The 20,291-nt window shown below is 36.7% G+C and overlaps 1 protein-coding gene across 3 annotated transcripts in view; it reads right to left on the reverse strand.

The window, feature by feature from the left end:
- Positions 1–20,291, reverse strand: part of KCNK2 (potassium two pore domain channel subfamily K member 2) — a 106,859-nt gene that overhangs the window by 27,134 nt on the left and 59,434 nt on the right. For all 3 annotated transcript variants that reach the window (XM_032989539.2, XM_042789854.1, XM_042789855.1), the window contains exon 5: positions 2,675–2,835. In XM_032989539.2, the coding sequence (XP_032845430.1) occupies positions 2,675–2,835 (161 nt within the window). The remainder of the gene's footprint in view (positions 1–2,674; positions 2,836–20,291) is intronic.

Genomic DNA, 20,291 nt, shown 5'->3' on the forward strand with positions numbered 1-20,291 from the left:
TTTCCTAATGCTTAACCTGCATCTCCTTCAGTTTAAATCCACTATTTATGGTCTTATCCAAGACAAACAAAGAAATTTCCATTTTGCTCTTTCCAGCAAACTTTTACAGGTGTTTTCTTTCAGTTATATGTTCTTTAGAGCAAACAAATGCATTTCTTTCAGTCTTTCTTCACCCGTCTATTCTTGTTGCTATCGCTTGGTTCCAGAAAACTAATCCATGTTAAGTTTTGTACTCAAAAGTAGATATAAAAACCCCCACAAAACAGAATGGAAGGAACCTTTCTTATACTTTGCCTGTATTTATTTACACTTCTATTATGTATACTTTTTCACAGCAGTGTGACATTAACTCATGCTGGCACATGAGCCCCTAGAGTCCTCAGAACATTTCTTCAAAATCGCACCTAGACAGCTGTTCCTTGACATGTAATTGCATATTTTTGTATTCCTTTATATAGTACTTTTAATTTGTCCTCCTTGAATTATATATTCAGACTGCTTTTCAAAATTTTCCAAGATCATTTTGAATTCTAATTCTGTCCTCCAACTTTTAGTTCTCTCCCCATCTTGAGATAATCTGTAGATTTAATGAACCAAGTCCTTTATCTGTTGTGGAAGATACTAATGATTTTGGTTTTAACCTGTACCAAAGATAGAACAGACCACTGCAAAGTCCCATTTGACATGCCCTGCCAATTTTACATTTTTCCAGAGTTTCCCATCCATCCAAAGCACATTGGTTCAACTTAAAAGAAGCAAGGGAATGCACAAAACTGGAAACCCTGACAAGAGAAGACCAGAAATTAAATCAGAGTGTTCACAATGTTTTCTTGTATTTAAGTTTAGTGCCAATGGAAACTATGTTTTAGAGTCAACATGACCAAGGTCCAGCTTTTTTAACCCAAATCACAGTAGTAGTTTGGGTTATGGCAACGTGAAATTCTCTGCTGTGACTCATTAGCATCTCCCAGTTCTTTTGTAGAACTAGTAAACAGAACAAGGGAGTGATCCAGACAGCAAGATATAGACCAATGTTTTCATTCAGCTATTGCCAAAAGGGGGCAAGATACTGCTTTTTGTCAGGGCATTCCTGTTGTAGGGATGAATCCATTACAAAAAAAAAGGAAAACCATTATCCCTATGAGCAATGGGCTAGAAGACATGCAAATTGTTCTCAATTACTTTTTTTTTTTTTTACTTTTAAGCAAAAAATAAAATTCAGTTATAAAAAACCACAAAGGATAAAATAATGTTCTTATTGAATGTTCTTGTCTTTTTTAGACACTTCTCAAATGGAAATGAATGTTATTTACCAGTACCTTGTCTGGACATGAACTGATGTTCTAAAGTCAAAAATACCTGCCTTTTCTTAAAAAGCTTTCAATCTTCACTTTAGCTGTTGCATACGACTACTCAGCACAGCCCCAGCTTGCTTTGCTTCAGAAATAAAGCCATGGCAGACACTTTCTATGCGCAAAAGGTGTCCTGCATGCAAGATTAGGGCTTGTTGTAGAAAAATAATCCTTCTAACATTTGCAGTGCTGATGCGAACAGCTACAAAGTCAGGCTGCTTAATAAGTATTCACTAGGTATGACATGTTCTACATATCAAAAAGTGAATAGTATTTAATGTGTTTTGAACATTAGGTAATACTTCAACCTATAACACCTTATTAAAGGTTAGTAAAACATCTAAATAATTAATCTTATTAAGTTTCATTATGCCATTTATTCTATGCATCAAAAATATCAGTAAATACATTTTTAATAACTGCATTAGTAAAATACAAGCTTAATGAACTTTTCTCTGTGTGAAACATACTAATTAAGTTCCTCTGCTAAAATTCAAGGCACTTGGTTGTTAAGGACTGGCTATGGCTGAACTTCATCAACATCTGCACAAGCTTCTAGTCTGTTTCACAGGTCTCTTCCCCTACTGAAGCTGTGTCACTTTGCATGAATAATTAAAAATCAGTAGCCAAAGAAAATGAAGAGCATGAACATCTAGGCTGTGCTAAGCAGTATAGCAGAAGAGGCTGAAAATACCTTAAACTGTAGAACATCCTATAGTCTATTGAGGAGACCAAATGTCAGGGAAACACCAACAGACTCTGTACCATTTAGGCTGTCCTGTTTCTATGAATGCCCAAAGCTTTAGTCACCTACAGACCTGTAAATCTGGAAATGTAGGTGCCTACAGACTATAAGCATTTCATCAGGCATGATGGCATCTGAGTAGATATTTTAAGAATTATGATTTTAGACTCAGACACCAAACATCATCTGTGAATCAAAGTAGCAGCAGTAATTTCCACATTACCGCTACAACTCCCCTCTTCCATCTCTGACTCACTAATTTCCTATCACAATCTACATGGAAACCTTTAAAGCTAAGCATCACAGCAAGCTCAGGAGTATAACGGCAGAGGAAAAAAAAAAAAAAAAAAAATTTCAGATACCGTTGTTCTTCCCAACCATAATTATGGTAGATGTTGGGCTTCGTCCAATTCTCAGAAGTATTCAATAACATGTTGAGACTTCAAAGTTCTTCCTACCTTTTGCTATACACCTAGCTACAATGATGAGCTATACCTTGTTTTTCAGACTTTCCATTTCATTTGTTAACTTCAGAACAATGAGCAATATGAACAAATGAGGCAGTCAGCATACTCACAACAAAGGTATCTTCTACTTTGGCAATTCCTTTTCCAAAGATTGTCCCTAGTTGATCTCCAACACCAGCCAACAGAAAACCAAACAGAGGAATTCCCAATAAGGCATAGATGATACAGAATATCTTTCCACCTTGTGTGCGTGGGGAGATGTTTCCAAAGCCTAAATCACAAACAACTTGAGATGTTTAAGAAGTTACATATATTACATTACACATTTTAAAAGAACAGCAGGAACAGAATGGTTAAAACCAAGTTAACCATATGACACAGCAAACATTGTGAAAAATCAAATGAATGTGTAGGTCATACAATCCTCTCTGAGCTAAAATTAAATTGCTATACAATTCACCAACTTATTTTATATTATAAGCATACTGTGGAAAAGAAAAACACTTAGAGAAATACTTTTTTTATTTTAAATAAATGGCAGCTTTTCTTATCTACTACATGCAGTTAGTACCAACTGGTTAAGCTATGCCTTATCCTCTGCTACCCGAAAAAGTCTATTACTGGACATGTAATTGGCAGGCTGCAGTACTTGTTTAGAAGATACAATTTTCCTTCAGATATGATGTGTTTCAAAGTGAAACAGCCTGAAAAAAACTCACTTGGATGAGTAAAACAGGGATTACTAGCATTAATGGGACAGCTTAGAGTCTTCATTATTGAAGGATTTGGTTCTTTCAGTGTTGCAAACAAAGCTTGGAGAAACAGTTTACAGTTCACGGCTCTGTCCATTTGAAAGTGGAAATCATTTTGTCTTCACTGGCTCGTGTAAAAGCGCACTGTCATATGCCTGTGATACCTTGGTTGCTGATGGTCCACTTCGAACGGAGAAACTGAAATATAAAGAGCATGGGCCCCAGCCACCTGTGAAACACCCTCAATTGCATCTCCAAGGGTTGGCTTTTTCATGATTTGGCCAAGGTTGCACAGGCAGAACCCTACAGGCAGGTTTCATGAGCGGCAGTCCTCAGTTTTAGTTCAAAAGTTTTTCTCCTCTAAAGGATCACTCATGTTATGGGGGAGCAGCAGTAGTAACACTCTAGCATTTTTGACATTGTTTCAGTTTTCAGCACACCAATGCACACTTCAAAGGAGGCCAGAGGGAGAACTTGTCAGAAAATGGGTTATTTTCCGTGGAGAAATTAAACAAAACCATCTTTAAAAAACAAACCACTTTTTTTAGTAGAAAAAATAACTTATAAATAAAAAGCAAAATATTTCAGCATATAATTGAGAAATTTGTTTCCTAATGTCTTAAGTTTTGCATGAGATGCTTTCATATACACAAAAATCATTCAATGAAAGTCCAACTTTACCGTGAAAAAGCTGATAAAATTTGTATCAACTCTACTGAGAATTTGCAATGTATTCTTATTTTAAAATAGCTTGGTATTTTGGCACAATGTGACTGTAAACTTCTACAATATAAAGCACATTTAATTATTATCTTGCTCTTTATCAGAATTTGTATTTAACTATTTTGAGCATGCTAAAGCAACACAGAGATTTTCTTTATGAAACCTGTTACCTTAATTTTTGGTTCTGCTCTCATGTAGGTAAGCTACATCAAAGCTGTTGTCAAAACTACTTTTTCCTTTCAGTACACAGGAGACAAAGCTGCACCTCACTCAACTTCATTAAAATAAAAATAAAATCACACTTGGAATATATTTTACTCCTAAATATTTTGCCCCAATGCCAGTTTCCAGATAGTAATTGTGTAAACAATAAATGCAAGGTTGATAGAGTTCAGTTAGATTTAAAAAATAAAAAAGTTGGTATTAAAATTTTCCCCAAATCATGACTAATAAACCCTGTCAAGCTAAACAAAAAGGACAATATTACAGGAAATATCCTCAGTTACAGGTTGTGGAGTCCTCCAACTTTGTAAATTTTCCCTGCACTAATATAATGGAAACAAAAGTCTGTCTCAGGCAAGTGGAAAAAAGTCACAGTGCCTTTAGACCAACCTAGTATCCTTCCCTAACCCAGAGCCAAGGCTAAAATTACTGATTATTTTAATTCAGGAAATTTCAGCTCCACTGAGTTCAATCTGTCCCTTCATGCACCAAGCAGAAAAGACCCTTGAGTTCTAAAATAAAATTAGCTCATCACCAACCATAAAGGGACAAACAGATCCAAGCTACTCTGTTTCCATAACCATGCCTGTTTATGCATCAACAGGAGCTTGAATATTTGCCAGGGTGCAATTCCTGAGGGGTCTTAATGCAATTCAGATTCAGGGGTCTGGATATACTAGATTTGTAGAATTTGTACTAGGTACTAAGGGATTTGGAAATCACTCTTTTTTTGTTGTTGTTCAAGAACTGTATTCATTTGCTCTACAAAAGTGGCATCTCATAATGGTGACAAAATATCAGCTCAGTGATGAACATGCCAAGCAGGTAGTTTTGCTCAGTTAGCTTCATAAAGCAAACTGGCACTCTCTGTGCACCCCAGAGCTATTACAGAGACAATTCCTGCTGTAGCATACTTCTCATCTGCTGCTAATTGGTATGAGGACACAAGGTTCATGTTCAGCTCTATGTATTTTCATCCCTAAATCACAGTCATGTCTTGCTCAAGAAAAGGATGGTACCTCATTTCTACACTCAAATTCTTGCTTTCCATCCTGAAAAATGACAAATGCTTTTCTTCCATAAACAAAGAAAATCTTGTATTACTAATTATACTTAAAAAAAAAAATCTCTCACATTACTGGATAAAATATTCCAACAGGTAGTAGTCCATCTCTGTCCAGATGATCACTGCACATAATACAAACCATGGTGGTCTCATGATAGAGCCTGTACTTTAGTGAGCTGATCTACCAAGGGGTTTCCATCACACATCAATCGTATTTCCTACAGTATCATGTTTTATAACTGTCTTCTGTTGTACACCACAGCCTACTTCATGAGTTACACAAATTGTCCTTACATCCTACTCTTGGTTTCTCCAGTGAAAAGCTAATCCATCATTTACACAACGGGAGAGGAAACATTTATATTTCATATGGTTGATGCAATTCCTGAGGGTTTTGTCTCAGAAAATCATTATTCCTTTCTTACAAGGGAAAAAAAAAAAAAAAAAAAAGAAAAAAGAATTCTGATGCTAGATAAAATCCAACGAAAACTTCATTTTGGTCACTGTGCTTGGAGGGGCACATGGCCACAGAATGCCACCACATACCCTTGTGTACCAGGCAGCTCTCCCCACATGCAGGGCAGGAACGCCTGGCACCACGGTAGCAGCTCCTGAGCTCGGTGCTGTCACTTCAGAGCCCCTCACTTCTGCCCCAGAGGCTGACATAAAGTCCATCTATGGCTGTCTTGCTCACTGGGAAACCTCAGGGAATTGGCCACATCACGCCACGCTCCCTGCTGTCTCCTGCCTCCCCCGGGGCCAGGGCACACTATAACCAAACAGGTGGCCTCAGCATCTCAGTTACTCTGCACAACTTCAGTCCTGTGCACCTTCTCTTTCTCTGTTTCTCCTAAGTGGGTAGTTCCTAGAACCATCTGGTTCCACCAGTATAACCAATACACTTGTTTCTGAACATGGAAATGAACAAAGCACTTGATTTAAACTTGCTAACTTTATTGGGAAGAGCTTTTAACCAACGCTAGCTGCAATGAGCAGTACATACTACAAAACTTAACTTGCACAAGGGGTTGAGTTTCACTCAAGATAATGTCTGTACCATCTTCAGACTGTCCTACCCCGGTGCACACTCCCCACTTCCATAACCAGGAGCATGATTTGCCTCCTAGTTTTACCAAATCCCTTTCACATCCCACTAATGCTTAGCATGCCTCCAATGCCAAAAGGACTTTGTGCATTTAGAATGCGTTGTCTCTGACAGGCAGCTGTGGACAAGAAATGCATTTTAGGAGCAGCTTCCAGTAACCCCGGAGTGAATTAAGAATAAAAGGCAATTGTAAGTAGATTGTAACTAATTGCTCCATTCAACAAAAATAACATATTCCACAGTTTCAGCTCCAAAACCCCTACAGCCTCCAAGATTCAATTCAAATTCAAAGCAAAGCTCAGTCCCTTTGGTCAGCAATAGAAACAGAAGCAAGGATATGCTAAATGGAAAGAAGGGGAAAAAGACTTTATAGGCATTTTTATTCTCATATCCTTTTTTTGACGTATTCCTTTGAGGATGAAAATGCCTTTCCCATCTGAAATAGATTTGCTATTAAGTAGAAATTAGTAACTGATAACTACAAATATATTACTGCATTTGAGCAAAACAATGTTTGAAGTTTCAAACTACTAGTTGGGTTTCTTTTCCTACCATGACAAACAAGAGACTATATTGCAAATATAGAAAAGTTTGAAATGCTAGAAGTCCTCACACAATTGACAAGACACTTCTGTTCAGATGATTGGACTGTCTTTGCATTCAAACCTTCATAAAAAGGAAGATTGGCAACCATTTAAAAAAAAAATAATAATTTCTGTTTCAAGTAGGAAAAAAGACCCCTTGGCTTTCTAGTTAACCAGTATCTCTGCCTTTTAGAAAGCTCTCAGATCCATATTTTCAAGGTGAAGTTAGAAGAATAGAGACTCCAAATGAATATATTTTCACAGAAAAATCCTACACAAAGCAGGGCATCTACTAAAACTAGCTGGCTGCAATTAAGTATTTCTCATATGAGAGATTATAGGTGCTTTTGAGAATTCTAGGACTAGATTTTACTTGCAAAATTAACTGGGAAATAGTGTCACCACTTATGATTCATTTATATTAAATAGCTCAAGTGGGATTGAAAGGTCTGGGGAAGGTTTGAAAAATTTCCTTTCCAAACAAGAAAATGTAAATTCAAATAACAGTTAAATGTTTTCTCACTGTTTTTGACATACCTCAGATTACACAAGACATCATCCATCAGGTAGCAAACAAAGTGAAAGTTATACCAAAATAATGTCATATATTTTGAGATATGAGAAATCACTCCCAGCTGTAGGTTTGGGAAGGTGGGCAACTGATGAAACAGCTCAGCACCGAAAGAAAGGATTTCGTGAACAGGCATACCCTTAACGACACAAAAATGGGTTACAGAAACTTGACACTGAGAAGACTGCATAGACTCTGAGGAAAAGCTTTACTCCTGGCTGCTGAACCGCACGAGGCCGGAACCCGGTGAAGCGGCCGCCGTGCCCTCGGCGTCAGCCGCCGGGCAGGGTGTGCAGCCGGCGGCAGTACTGCCCACCCACCCTGACTGCGGCTCGCTTACAGCCACTGCCCTTTCCAAAGGGCACGCATCTGTTCTGATACTGAATGTCAAATTGATTTTAAGAGATCAAAAGATGCTTTTTTCCAGGCCCTGAGGAGCTATCTGACGAAATCTTTATGAAAGCTACCTTGTTGAATTTTTAAGTAGCTAAGATGTTTTTTCCCTTTGGATCACCACTTGGGCTCAGGAGATTAGCTTTTAAATACATGCCTGCCCATCAGTGCTAAGGCAAAGACATGCACTTATTCATAGATAAATAAGATAGCCATTTTAGCATAAATAATGATCTGGACAAAATCATTAAACAAAAAGGCAGTATACATACCCATACTGCCTATGTGGAAATCTCTACATACACTGCCGAAATACTAAAACTTGTATTTTTGTATTCATTGTGTGGAACCATCTGCATTTTTACACTGATCCCTTTTCTCTTCTTAACTCTGTCCTACACTCCAGAGTTTGACATGCTTGTGTATGCCCATGTCATATATATTTACAAATAAATACTTCATGAGTTTTTATGGCTTTGGTTAGGAATAGTATAAGGGTATTTTCAGTCTTCCGTGTGACTTGCCCTCCCAACACTGTAAAGTATCTAGAAAATTCCTATTCTCTTTTTTACAAATAGGTAACTGAAGCACAGAGGGAAAGACCAAAATCCTCTGTATCATTTAGGTCCATAACTCACACCAAATCTGTGGCTGAGGAATATACAATCACATTATATTGATCCTTAACTAGGGAATGTTTGGCATCTATGGTCCTCAAAGCACCTCAGTCAAGCTTGTTCGAAACCACACAAATCTGTTGTGAATATTTACAAAATCTATGTACTCCCCTTCTGTCAGGACCAACACACATGCACATGTGCAGACACATATATTCCTGAACAAAGTGTAAGAGGGTCTGAAGGCTGAATAAGGAGAAAGATTATTTGCAAATCTGAATACTTAGATGAATTGAATATGAATACCCTTGCAGTGAAAGCACAATATTTGTGTATTACATATATTCATGAATCCTCACACATGCAAAAGCTTTATCTTACAGCCATTGCTCACAAGCTGTTGCCTGTGGATTCCTTTATGGGTACGTGGCTAATACACCTCCAAGTTAATTCTTCAATTTAAAAGTTATACTTTTCTGTACACGTAATTGATGAAATTGCTGCATGAATCTTGCTGAAGAAGTGCCCTATGAAATTACACAGAGGTGAAGGTACCTCTGTTTTAAACTGATCTGCTGTGAAACTGAAAATCTCTGCTTTACAGAAGTTAGGCATAATTACTTTATCACTCACTATAGCTTCTAGAGTCAATTCTCTTAATAGTTTTAGTGATTTGGGAACTATGTTGTCAAAGTGCTGCTGTTTACTTAATATCATTGCTCATCACAGCACTCCCTTTTGTGTTATCTGGATTCCAACATGCAAAATGCCAATTTTTAGCACTATTCCATAATTCTGTTTCATAGAAACATCAATATCTTATTTTGAGTGTTATAATGTTATGGCTCAAGCCTGAAAAAAAAAACATTTTATTAAAAAGCTCTCAGTTACCAATACCTCTCTTTTTCAGCTATGAATAACAACAGGAAAATCTAGACTGACATTAATAAAATGTGTAGTATTCAAGAAATGACAAGACAGAGGCTGATCTCCTTTTGGTACTTTCTTTTTATCTGTGTTCAGTGGAAGCAGTAATCAAATCAATAAAACTTTTTTTAAAAGAACAAGCTATAAATATTCATAGAAAATAAGTTTCCTTCAAGTTGAAGTGCTGTGCTGAAGAAGTGAAGGAGCACTGTAAGCAAAGTCTCTGTATGGATACAGAAGATGTTGCAGTATTCAATAACTCACATTCAGTTGCTAAGGCAATTTCCCAAGGAACTGGGTAATAATTGCTAAAAGACTTTTAAAAGCTTAAACATCAATTCAGATAACTGCTTCCCAGTACAGGTTCTTCACTTCATTCAGCTGTCACTTTGTCCAGGGAAGAGTATTTACTTTTCATCAGTAGTAGGACTTCTGTCCCTTTTTCAATTATTTCTTTCTTTCTTGCTATAGCTTTCATTCATTTTACCCCTAATTATTATTCTAGCAAAATTGAATCAGCTCCAAAACCCAAAAACTCCCACCTGCTTTTTCCTTTAAGTGAGATTGCTCCATGGGAGCAAGATGCCTGGCTAACAGAGCTAAGAAAAACATAATGTACAACCTTCACTATTCACATTCTTACCAAGCATAAACACATATCAAATGTGACAAACTGCCACTTGTTCTGCACCGACATCATGAACAGTATCAATGTGTAGATAAAATACATTGATCCAGGTGATCCACAGAAAAACAAAATTGTGAATTTAGACGTACTGACAACAACAAACTATGAACAACTTTTTTGATGTTGTGACTTCAGAAAAAAAAAATATTTCAGATTTCCATTAGAGTTTGGGGGCCTTCTTTTAATACCTTTCCTTTCTGTTCCAGATAAGTAGTTGAAGAAACAGGTTTGGTTTTTTTGTTAAAATAAAGCAATTCCTGGTGCTGGGTAAAACAAGCTCTTGCTGGCCTCTCCATCCCAAGTACAAACTAATCTACATACTTTCCAGCTGAGTTCAAAACTACCCTGCCAGTACATGTCTCTGTCTTCCCTATAAATAATGCTTTTGCTACATTTTATTAACAAACTAAGTAACAAGTGAAACATGAACAGCTAAAATAGGACATGTTTCCAGCACTTGAGCTTTCTCTCTAGGAGCACTGATATTCCCTGAGGTGAGGACTTCCAGTTTCTCCCGCGAAACATGTTCTGTGCCAGCACAGGTATTCTGTAAATGCACCCTGGTTTCAGTGAAGTCACAGGTTTCAAACAAGAACTAAAAATCCCATAATCCTACAATCAGGCACAGACCTTGGATCATATTAAGCTGGTACAACTGGCCAAAATGAATGCAGGTACCTTGACTTATTAGGTATGCTACAATTTTCTTTGTGGCTTTAAATTTATCTTCATGCACTCAATCCTACTTTAAGAGACCTTTCTCCAGGTCAGTGTTCAAAAATGTAAGTATTTTGCTTCATTTTTTTTTCCCCTCCCTGTATGTCCTGTACCTATTATTGCCTATAAGTTACGCATACGCAGCCCATGTGTCCAGATCATTTACCCCAAACCAGAAATAGGCGGAAATTCTGTGGAAGAGAGGGGAGTCCAGGGGAGATGGGAGGCAGGGAGACTGCCAGGAAAGAGAACCTCTGCCTTTGCACATATTTCAGTACACAATTGCTTAATTTTAGCAAGACAGGTAGGAAGGAGGGCTCAAAGAAAATATATATATATATATACACACATTATTTTGCACACAATGTCAAATGGCTGAAAATGCCTCTTGATACAATTAGTCCTACCATATACCAACAGATTAAGAAACAAAAATTCCTCAAAAGAGTTAAGGTTAAAAGAACATTACCAAATTTCTAAAACAAAAAGCTCTGAATATTTTTATTCATAGCATTATTTTCTTTAAACAGAAATGAGAAAATTTTGTCAGTGAAGCCCACCATCAAGTATCTGAAGGTGTAACTCTCCTATTTCACTTTCTTTTTTTTAATTTTTTCCTGAACCAATCTTTACAATGAGGACTAACAGAATTTTAAAAACCGAGAAAATTAACCACCATGCATAAGTAACTTCTACTGACTTCGCACTTTGGCTTATAGCTACTTGTGTTATATTCTTGATTCAGCAAGGGTAGTAACATGTTTAACTTAAAATATTATTACATTTATCTCTATTCAGGCAACATTTTTAAATACTTGAAAGCATACTCATTCTGTCAGCATATACCCTGCAAAGATGTACAAACATACATATTTTGTCAAATGAAAATCTTAGCGGATTTTCAATTGACTTTCAACACTGCCATGATGTGGCAAAAATCAATCCTGGAAATCTCGCTGTCACCAGCTCTTTACTCTCCCAGAACTTCACACTAAATATCAAAAATCTTTTGTTATAATGTCATTATGCAAGCAATTGAGCAAAGTACAATTACAAGACTGCAAAAATATTTAAAATGCTTCAAAGGAGCAAGAATTAATTTCTGCTTCCACAGTTTTCAATTTTTAGAGACTTAAAACTATGCAGGTGGGTAGACTTTTCCTCTGCAGTGAGTGCTTCAGCAGAAGGCAGTGGGAGATGAGCACTCTGTGGCTCAGTGTCCTACCAACCCTCAGTACAACTCCCTGTCTTCACCCAAGCCACTTGGTGAGCTTTCTCACTGGAGACACTCACTTGACTCTTTGGCAGAGAGAATAGTCTAAAGATTGGCATTTATAGAAAAGAATAAAGATAAGTTCCTCAAAAGTTTGTGATTCTAACAAAAAGTTGCTAACAGAGTAGCAATTGAATATAAAATTGCCTCTGTGCCCACTGTAAAGCCATTGAAAAGATCACTGTCAGGCAGCGAAAAATAAATTTCAAAGTTGTGCTTTTAGTATGCTGAAATATTTGGGGTTCACATCCCCAGCTTACTTTTGAAGGAAGTCAGTGTGATTTACAGTGGAGAGGAATTTCAGCAAGCAGCAAAATCATAAGCAATCGTTTCCTTCACACCTTCCCTTTAAATACATAAGCTATGATTTTTCTTCTACAAAGAGGAATCTTTTAGAAATCTCTAGTTACCTCACCTGCACATAGGAAAACTATTCAAAATGGGACAGAATAGTTCATGACACAGAGAATAAGGCTTTCAGCTTAAGGTCTTAAATTTATATAAACTTGCATTTCAGTTCACTAGAGGAAGAGAAACACTAAGATAAATATAAATAAAAAAAATAACCATGTGTAAAGATATTTCTCAAACATTATTTCACTTCTTCCCCTACTCTCCAAATCCCTGCACTGGAATATGAATAGCTAAGTTAGTGTAGACTAAACCATCTGACTCTACAAACACAGCTGAGTCTTGCTTGGACTATGTGATATGTGTCATCTCCTGAAATCAGGTGTGAAATACACTCAGTTAGACCAAGCACACCACCTAAGACTAAAAAATTAGTTATTAAAGGAAAATCATGAGGAAAGTAACTTGAGAATTTGACATCTAAAAAACTCAGATCATCAGCTCAAACATTTAATGCTCCCCTCCCTCATGACGCTGAGGCACAAGGCACAACCCATCTCTTCCCTGGCCTTCCCCAAAGGCCTCCAGGTATTCCCCAGCTTTAGATCCTTGTGGAGACTATCAACCTGCTGTTCTATATAAATTTCTTTTTTTTTTTTTTTTTTTGAGGGCATTTCACACCCTGCAGGGTCAACCCCTTCACTTTCTCCATCCTTTGGTGTCTGACAGCCCACATGAAAGCAAACGATGACTCAGGAAAGGCACCAGAAGCAAAACAAAGCCCTGGGTGGCATTACCACTGCCAAACAGTAAAATGGAGTTGGAAAAGAAAAGGCCACCACCTTTGGGGAGTGCATATTGATGTCTTTCAATACAAAGGTTTTCAGTTTAATGGATGAAGGTTTGATCTAGTTCCTACTTTGAACAAACATCTTCACCCACATGCCAGTTTTAAAACACAGAAGCTTCAGTTTACATTTTTCTCTGTCTCTCCTTAAGTGTCAGTAGATTTTGTAAAAGCAACAGCTCCCTTTTCATCAAAAGCACAATACCTCTTTGAACTGAAAGACAAGGAAAACCACTTCCTGAATAAAATAATATTGTTTCTCTTCCCATAAAACATGAAAGCATATAGAGATATGGACAGCGCAGCAGTTACACAAGCTAAAGACAGCCAAACTTAATGACTTTTAAATAGGACTAGTCCTGGTATGAGAAGAGGACAGTTACATTACTTAATGTATACCCCATGCCATTACTCAACCGTCAAAATTAAAACAGGAAGATGAAGGTAAGAAGAGTAATATTCTTAATATTATTTTAGCAGATACCATATATTAATTTTTCTACTGTTATCACAGCATTCTGAAATGCATTGCAGAAAAAGAACGTGTTAATTAGCCTCACTAAAGGTCACTACTACTCCATTACTACCAGAAATAAGCAAATAGAAACTCAGACTCATCCTTAATTATAGTGAAAGTTTCATCAGTGTTTTAGCTGCTGTAAATTCCATATTAGTCAATCCAGTTTGAAAGAGCAAATATGCATGGAATTTAAAATTCCCTGGGCTACATTTCAGGAAAAGTTCCTGTATAGAGAAAGAAATCTACACTCATTTTCTTTAAATGTATTTTGTGCTTTCAAACAGAAAATAATTACTGGAAGAAATTTAGAAGGTTGTTTTGTTTTGCATTTTTTTTAAACAAATATTCTGCAGCAGTTTTCATAAAGACACTTAACATTTACATATATAGCAAATAGTTTTGTGAACAAAAACTAGAATTGTTTGTAAGCGTTTCTATCCTGAGAAGGTATTTGTGCTTATTTCATATACCATGCTGATGGAACAATGTGAAAACCCGGACATTAAGAGTCTGGGTTAACACAAGAGTTACTCACCATGCTTTTGTCTCCCTCTTCCAAAGGTTTCCATTCTTATTTAGGAATATATGATCCTGAAAAATCACACCAACATAACCAATACTGTCTATGTTGAAGGGTTTATAAGAAGCCAAATGCTGCAAATTAGTTTCTTCAAATTTTCTGACAAATATTAACAGCTAATTTTGCAGAAGCCTGCATAACAACCACAGAGGAAACAAAGCAAAAAAGATACATGTTTTCCCCAATTCATGTTACTTTCCTTACATTCAGCTTGAACAAGCAAATTAGAGTAGCTAGTTTGTGTCCCAATATGTAAACAAAATCATCTCCTATTTAATTTATATGAAATTATCATGGAAAGATTACTACCTAAAACATTTTGTAACTCCAGCAGCTTTTGCTTACAAGACCTAATTTTCCTCAAGCAGCCAGAATAGAACCTAACTGGGATGACAACTGGGTAAATAGTGAATACTTTAAAAAAATCCCACTCAAAGCCTAAATTAGTTTGTTTACACTACAATCATCTGATTCTACTGGACTAGTCATTCAAAAGAACAACATAATCCTCTGATTATGACAATTCTGCAGCAAGTAATTAAGATATCATAAACTGAAGCCTAAGCTATTTTTAGCTCGCTTTAACCAGGACTTCTTTTCTGGGACCCAAAATATTTGTAAGAGCAATCTGTGTCAGTTTGGTATCTCACAGCTTCGTCTGTCAACAAAAAAAGTGGGAAACAAATTTTTTGTTGCCATTTTGTTTTCTCAGCATAGCTTTATGACGCTTGGTAGAGAATGAACCATCAAATGAATTATTTGTTTACACACAAACAGATGAAAGCTAAATTATCATATGTCTATTAATATTCTCAAAGATTCAGTGGGATTCATTAGTGCAAGTCTTCTGATTCCATTCTTTAAGTGCTCATGTACAACTGTTACAATATTTATCATCTGGCATTTTAAATTTTTCCACACCAAAAAAAAAAATATTCTTTAGGCTCTCAAGTGGCTACTAAGGCATTAATGAACTCCCTACTGCATCCCAGGAGTTAAAGTTGAAGTCAAAAGAACTTATGCACCACATTTTCTACCCCCCGTCCACCACGCCCCCCCAAATAAGACCGCAAAATTAACTGCATGTGTTTCTGTGGTCCAACATATGTTAGCTCCAGTCAAAAGGATGAAACTCTGGGACCTAAGAGTTTTCTATACTATAGTTCCTGAAATCCATTTAAAGCAGTACTTTAGTATTCAGAGCATAACAAAAATGTATTACCACCACAGAAAAAAGAACATTCCACACTGAAAGAATTATAAGTGAATGATTGGCAATAACAGTCCTCACTGATGGGACTGCTGGCAATTTGGCTTACTTGGTAGGTAAATACTACAGCATTACATACCTTAAAATACATTAAAATTATTAATAATCTGACTATAAATTTTTCCTAAACAATTCTATGTACATTTAATTTACATTTAGTTCTACAGTTCAGAAAGGTCAAAATAGATAAAAAGTTTTGAACAGAAGTAAATGCTTAGTGAAATGCCAACACATTAAACTTATTTGCAAAACAAACACTGTTCCCAAATGCACTTTTCTACTAGAATAAAATGGTTATATATGACTTCTAGAAGAAGTCACAGAAGTAGAGCTGAATGATCCAAAGCTGTCTCTAATTGGAATAGCCATTATGAAAATAAGTAGACATAGGACTCATATGCAGCCACACTGAGGAAACACAGAGAATATACAAAGATTCTACATAATAGTATCCTGTTCCTTTCCTGTTTTCAGTTATATTCATGTAGCATACACATACAAAAAAAAAAAAAATTAATTAGGTGCAACAGATGTGCCTTTCCTTCTTGTTACTCACTGTGAGAAAATTGCTCCAGACATGAGCTCATACTAAATCAAAGTGCTCCAGAAATACAGTAAGAGTTATTTTTACGAATGCATATTGGTGTCTAAGTAAAGAAGAAATACCCTTCCAAAAAGATATTAAGACTAAGCTTTGAACACTTCTGCCTTCAGGATCCACACATACAAATTAGAAATACATGCAGACAATAATGAAAATAGACCAAATCATGAGTTTGCATAGGAGCAGCCAGTCTCATAACTTTTGAAGTGAAAAAAGATATCAAATTTTTAAAATGGCATTTCTCAACATGAGTACATAACAACCCTCAAAAAAACCCAGGTACTGGACACAGTTTTGGAAGTGAAATTTCAGGCTACCTATTCTAATGAGATGCTTAAGTTCTTGGACATCATAAGACATTGATCATGAAACACATGAATCACCTTCCACATCTTGAGATTTTTGCTAGTTAAAAGTGCAAATCAACTACAGGAATTGTGTAACAGAATTTCTACAGATATCTCTAGAAAAATAACCTTTGAGATCTGTTTTCAGATGATAATTAACATAATTTAAATTATTTGATAATTAACAGATTGACAAAAAATTACATCATTGACACAAAAAAGTTAAAACCATTTTAACCATACATTTAACCATCTCAAAAATCGGTAATGCCTCCCCACAGTTCCTCTCCAGGCAAAGAACATTCTGTGAACAAGAAATAAGTGTATTCAATACTACAGAGAGTAACTGGCTCTATATATCACTATTTTTTCCCTGCACATCTTAAAAAAATCTACTGCATATGACTAAGCCACTTGATGCTACCTCTTCTATTGTGAACAACAGCCTCCAGATGCTCATTTTCATTTATCAGTGGAACTGACCAAAAAAAAATATAAATCTGATGTCTGCAGTGAAGAATACAACCTGCTTTTAACAGAAGCTGGCATAGAGCTTTTCAGTGCAGCCTTCTTCAGCTGAAAACTACATTGTGTGCCTCAGCTGTGTCCTACAACCCTGTACTCAAATTCTTGGTAAACACTACAGAGTCCTAATAAACATCTAGTGCACCACCAGTCTCTCCTACAGCACTGTTACAATTCTGATGAACTGAGAACCTAGAAACTGCCACACAAACTGAACATTCAATGGGACAATTTAAGCTAGGAAATACAGAATTCCACACAAAAAAAGTTTTCTCCAGTCAATATATCAGCTTTGCACATGGCAGCATTTAACCAACAAAAAAAAAATATTTTCTCCTCCCTTATGTGGCATCAGTTTTTTAGGATGTAGACATGCCTGTAACAATGGTCGAGGACTAGGTTAAACTGGACAAGTGATATAAGAGTGAAGGAAGTTTAAATTAGATTTTTAGGACCGGACAAAAAAAAAAGTTGCACATTTCTTGAAATGGTTAATTCTTCCCTTTTACTATCTCACTCATTGTAACTCCTACCACTCTCAAGCTGATTTGAGAACAAAGATCTCCTTGAAAAATGATTGTCATATGAAAATTTCAGAGCTCAAAACTGCATATATACACTGCCCTTTAGACAGTTATGTAATAAAATTAGGAATATAAATTATAATGCAACTTCTTCCTGTAAGAGCTCCCTGATAAACAAAATCAGCTATTTAAAATTCCTCCATGTTGTTCATGCACAAAAAGAAAGCCAGACACACTTCCAACTCCATTCCTCCTCTTCAGGGAAGCCACATGAGTGTGTCCTTGTTTTCTATTGTATTTCTAAGCAAGCACAAAGGACAGACCTGGCCACTTGTTGTTCCCTGATTTTACTACCCACATAACTGTTTCTGACTTCATCTACCACTACCCCGTGTTGTTTGTGATCTTCTAACATGAAGTAGGAAACTGCATTTTTTAGCCAAGTGACATGAGATGTCCCAGATGAGGATGCTCCAAACAAGGGAGAACATGAACAGCAGAAAGAAAAAAGGCAGAAGTTTGGTGGTGTTTTGGTTTGGTTTGGTTTGGTTGTTTGTTTTTCCCACCCACAGTTATTGAATTATCTTTCTTTTATTTGCTCCCACACTCCTTTCACAACACTCCCTTCAGAGAAGGTTGACAAACTCTTGAGCCCCACAGAATTTAGTTCCATTAAAACCTCTCTGATCAGAAATGAGACCAGGATCCAGAGCTCAGCCAGAGGCTCTGAACACAGTTCCAATCCTCTGCAAAGTTCTTAAGACAGTATTTTATGAAAGATGGATATATTTAGTTTTTCTACCAGAGATTAGACCTGCATAGGCAAGGACCCTGCTCAGGGCTCCAAAAAATTCCTGAGAAAGCCCTTCGAGATCTTACATACAGCTCCACTATTCTCAAAGGGACTAATAATATGCATCCAAGATCACTCCTGCTATCTCTCAAAACAAAAGTCTCCCCAGACAGTTGAGCATGCCTGTCAGTCAAGAGCTTCACAAAGAACAAAACTGCAGAGCACAAAGTGCTGCAGGCCTCCTCCTCCCACCAGGCAGGGAAGTATCAGGGCAAAGAGGAGAGGACCAAAGGTGATACCACAGCAACACCACAAGCTACTGGGTCACAGCCTTGGTGCAGTTACTTAGCCTGTGAAACCATCTGTTACCCCAGTTCAGACTGGAACTGCTGACACCAGAGTTTTAAATCAGTATCTACTTCTACACTGGTTGAGGGAATTGTTTGTATCTTTGCATCCCAGAGAAACGTGTTCAATGGACATCATATCACAATTTCCAAGGTGTATCAGCTACATGTGAAATAAAACAATACCCAGATGATCTTAGGTACACAATTTATATACAAGAGATCTGATTTCTTACAGCTGGTCAGCCTCTCTCCTCTATACTGATTTGAAGAGAAATATCTACATGAACAAAAAGTTGTTACCATACATACACTTGTTTAGAGATGGGAACAATAAGTGACTATGAGAAGGTAAAGCCATAGACTGCTTGTAGAGATGCTAACATATGTGTGCGTGTGTATATATATATATTTAAAAGACCTTGATGCAAATACTTATGTGTAAACATATGCTCATACCTTTAAACCTACATTATTTGTGCAGTTAGAGAATAAAGTTTATTGTACACAGATTGTGTTATACTGTTCTGCCTACCACATGGCGGAGCCATGGTATTGTAGCCAAACACCAGGAAATCTTCATACTCTTACATAAAAGATGTATCCTTCTGGTGGTCTGGAATCTAATGTGTAAAACAAAAAACTAGAATGGCATTGATTTGAAGAAATATTAAAGAATGTATAGCCAAGTAACCTAGAGGTAGTTTCAGTAAAACTACCTTCACACTGGACCCCAGTGCTATTCCCCTGATTGAAGGTAAGTGTTTTTAAATACAGTGGAAAAAAAAAAATATTAAATTAATTTGTATTAATATTACTAAAGAGTGCCTCACAGGAAGCACAAAATGTCATGACTACAGAAAGACTTCAGAAGCATATGCCTCTACCACAGACTGAAAACAGAAGAGGGGAAAACTCTGGAGTTAGACATCACTGAACTCAAATACTGAAGCCAGCTGTAACACCGGGCATATCTTGTCTTCTAGCCTTGAAATCATCCCTTTGAAATCTCTGAAATCTTCAGATTTTAATTTCTCTAGGAATTTCTTTGTGATTTTGTATTTAGCTATAAAGGTAATCATATTGCCACATCCAATATATTGCGACAGATTAATTACTATGGGTTCATAGCTGGACTAGCCCAAAACCTAAGTTTTTAAAATGCTTCATGATGAAAACAAGCAGTTTGAAACAGTGTCACGTTTTGTCTCAAATCCCCTTCATTCAGATGCAGCCTTCCCTGGCGAGGTGCTCTATTAGTTCTGTGGTTATTCTTCCAGGTAAGTTCAGAGGGAGGACAGATGGAAAAGGAGACAAGAAAGCTGGGTGTAGATGAACCTGAAATGAAAAGGATGTTAGAAAAAGATGAAGAGAGGAGAAA

This window comes from Tyto alba, unplaced genomic scaffold, assembly GCF_018691265.1.
Source record: "Tyto alba isolate M040663 unplaced genomic scaffold, T.alba_DEE_v4.0 Super-Scaffold_16, whole genome shotgun sequence".
Classification (NCBI taxonomy): domain Eukaryota; kingdom Metazoa; phylum Chordata; class Aves; order Strigiformes; family Tytonidae; genus Tyto; species Tyto alba.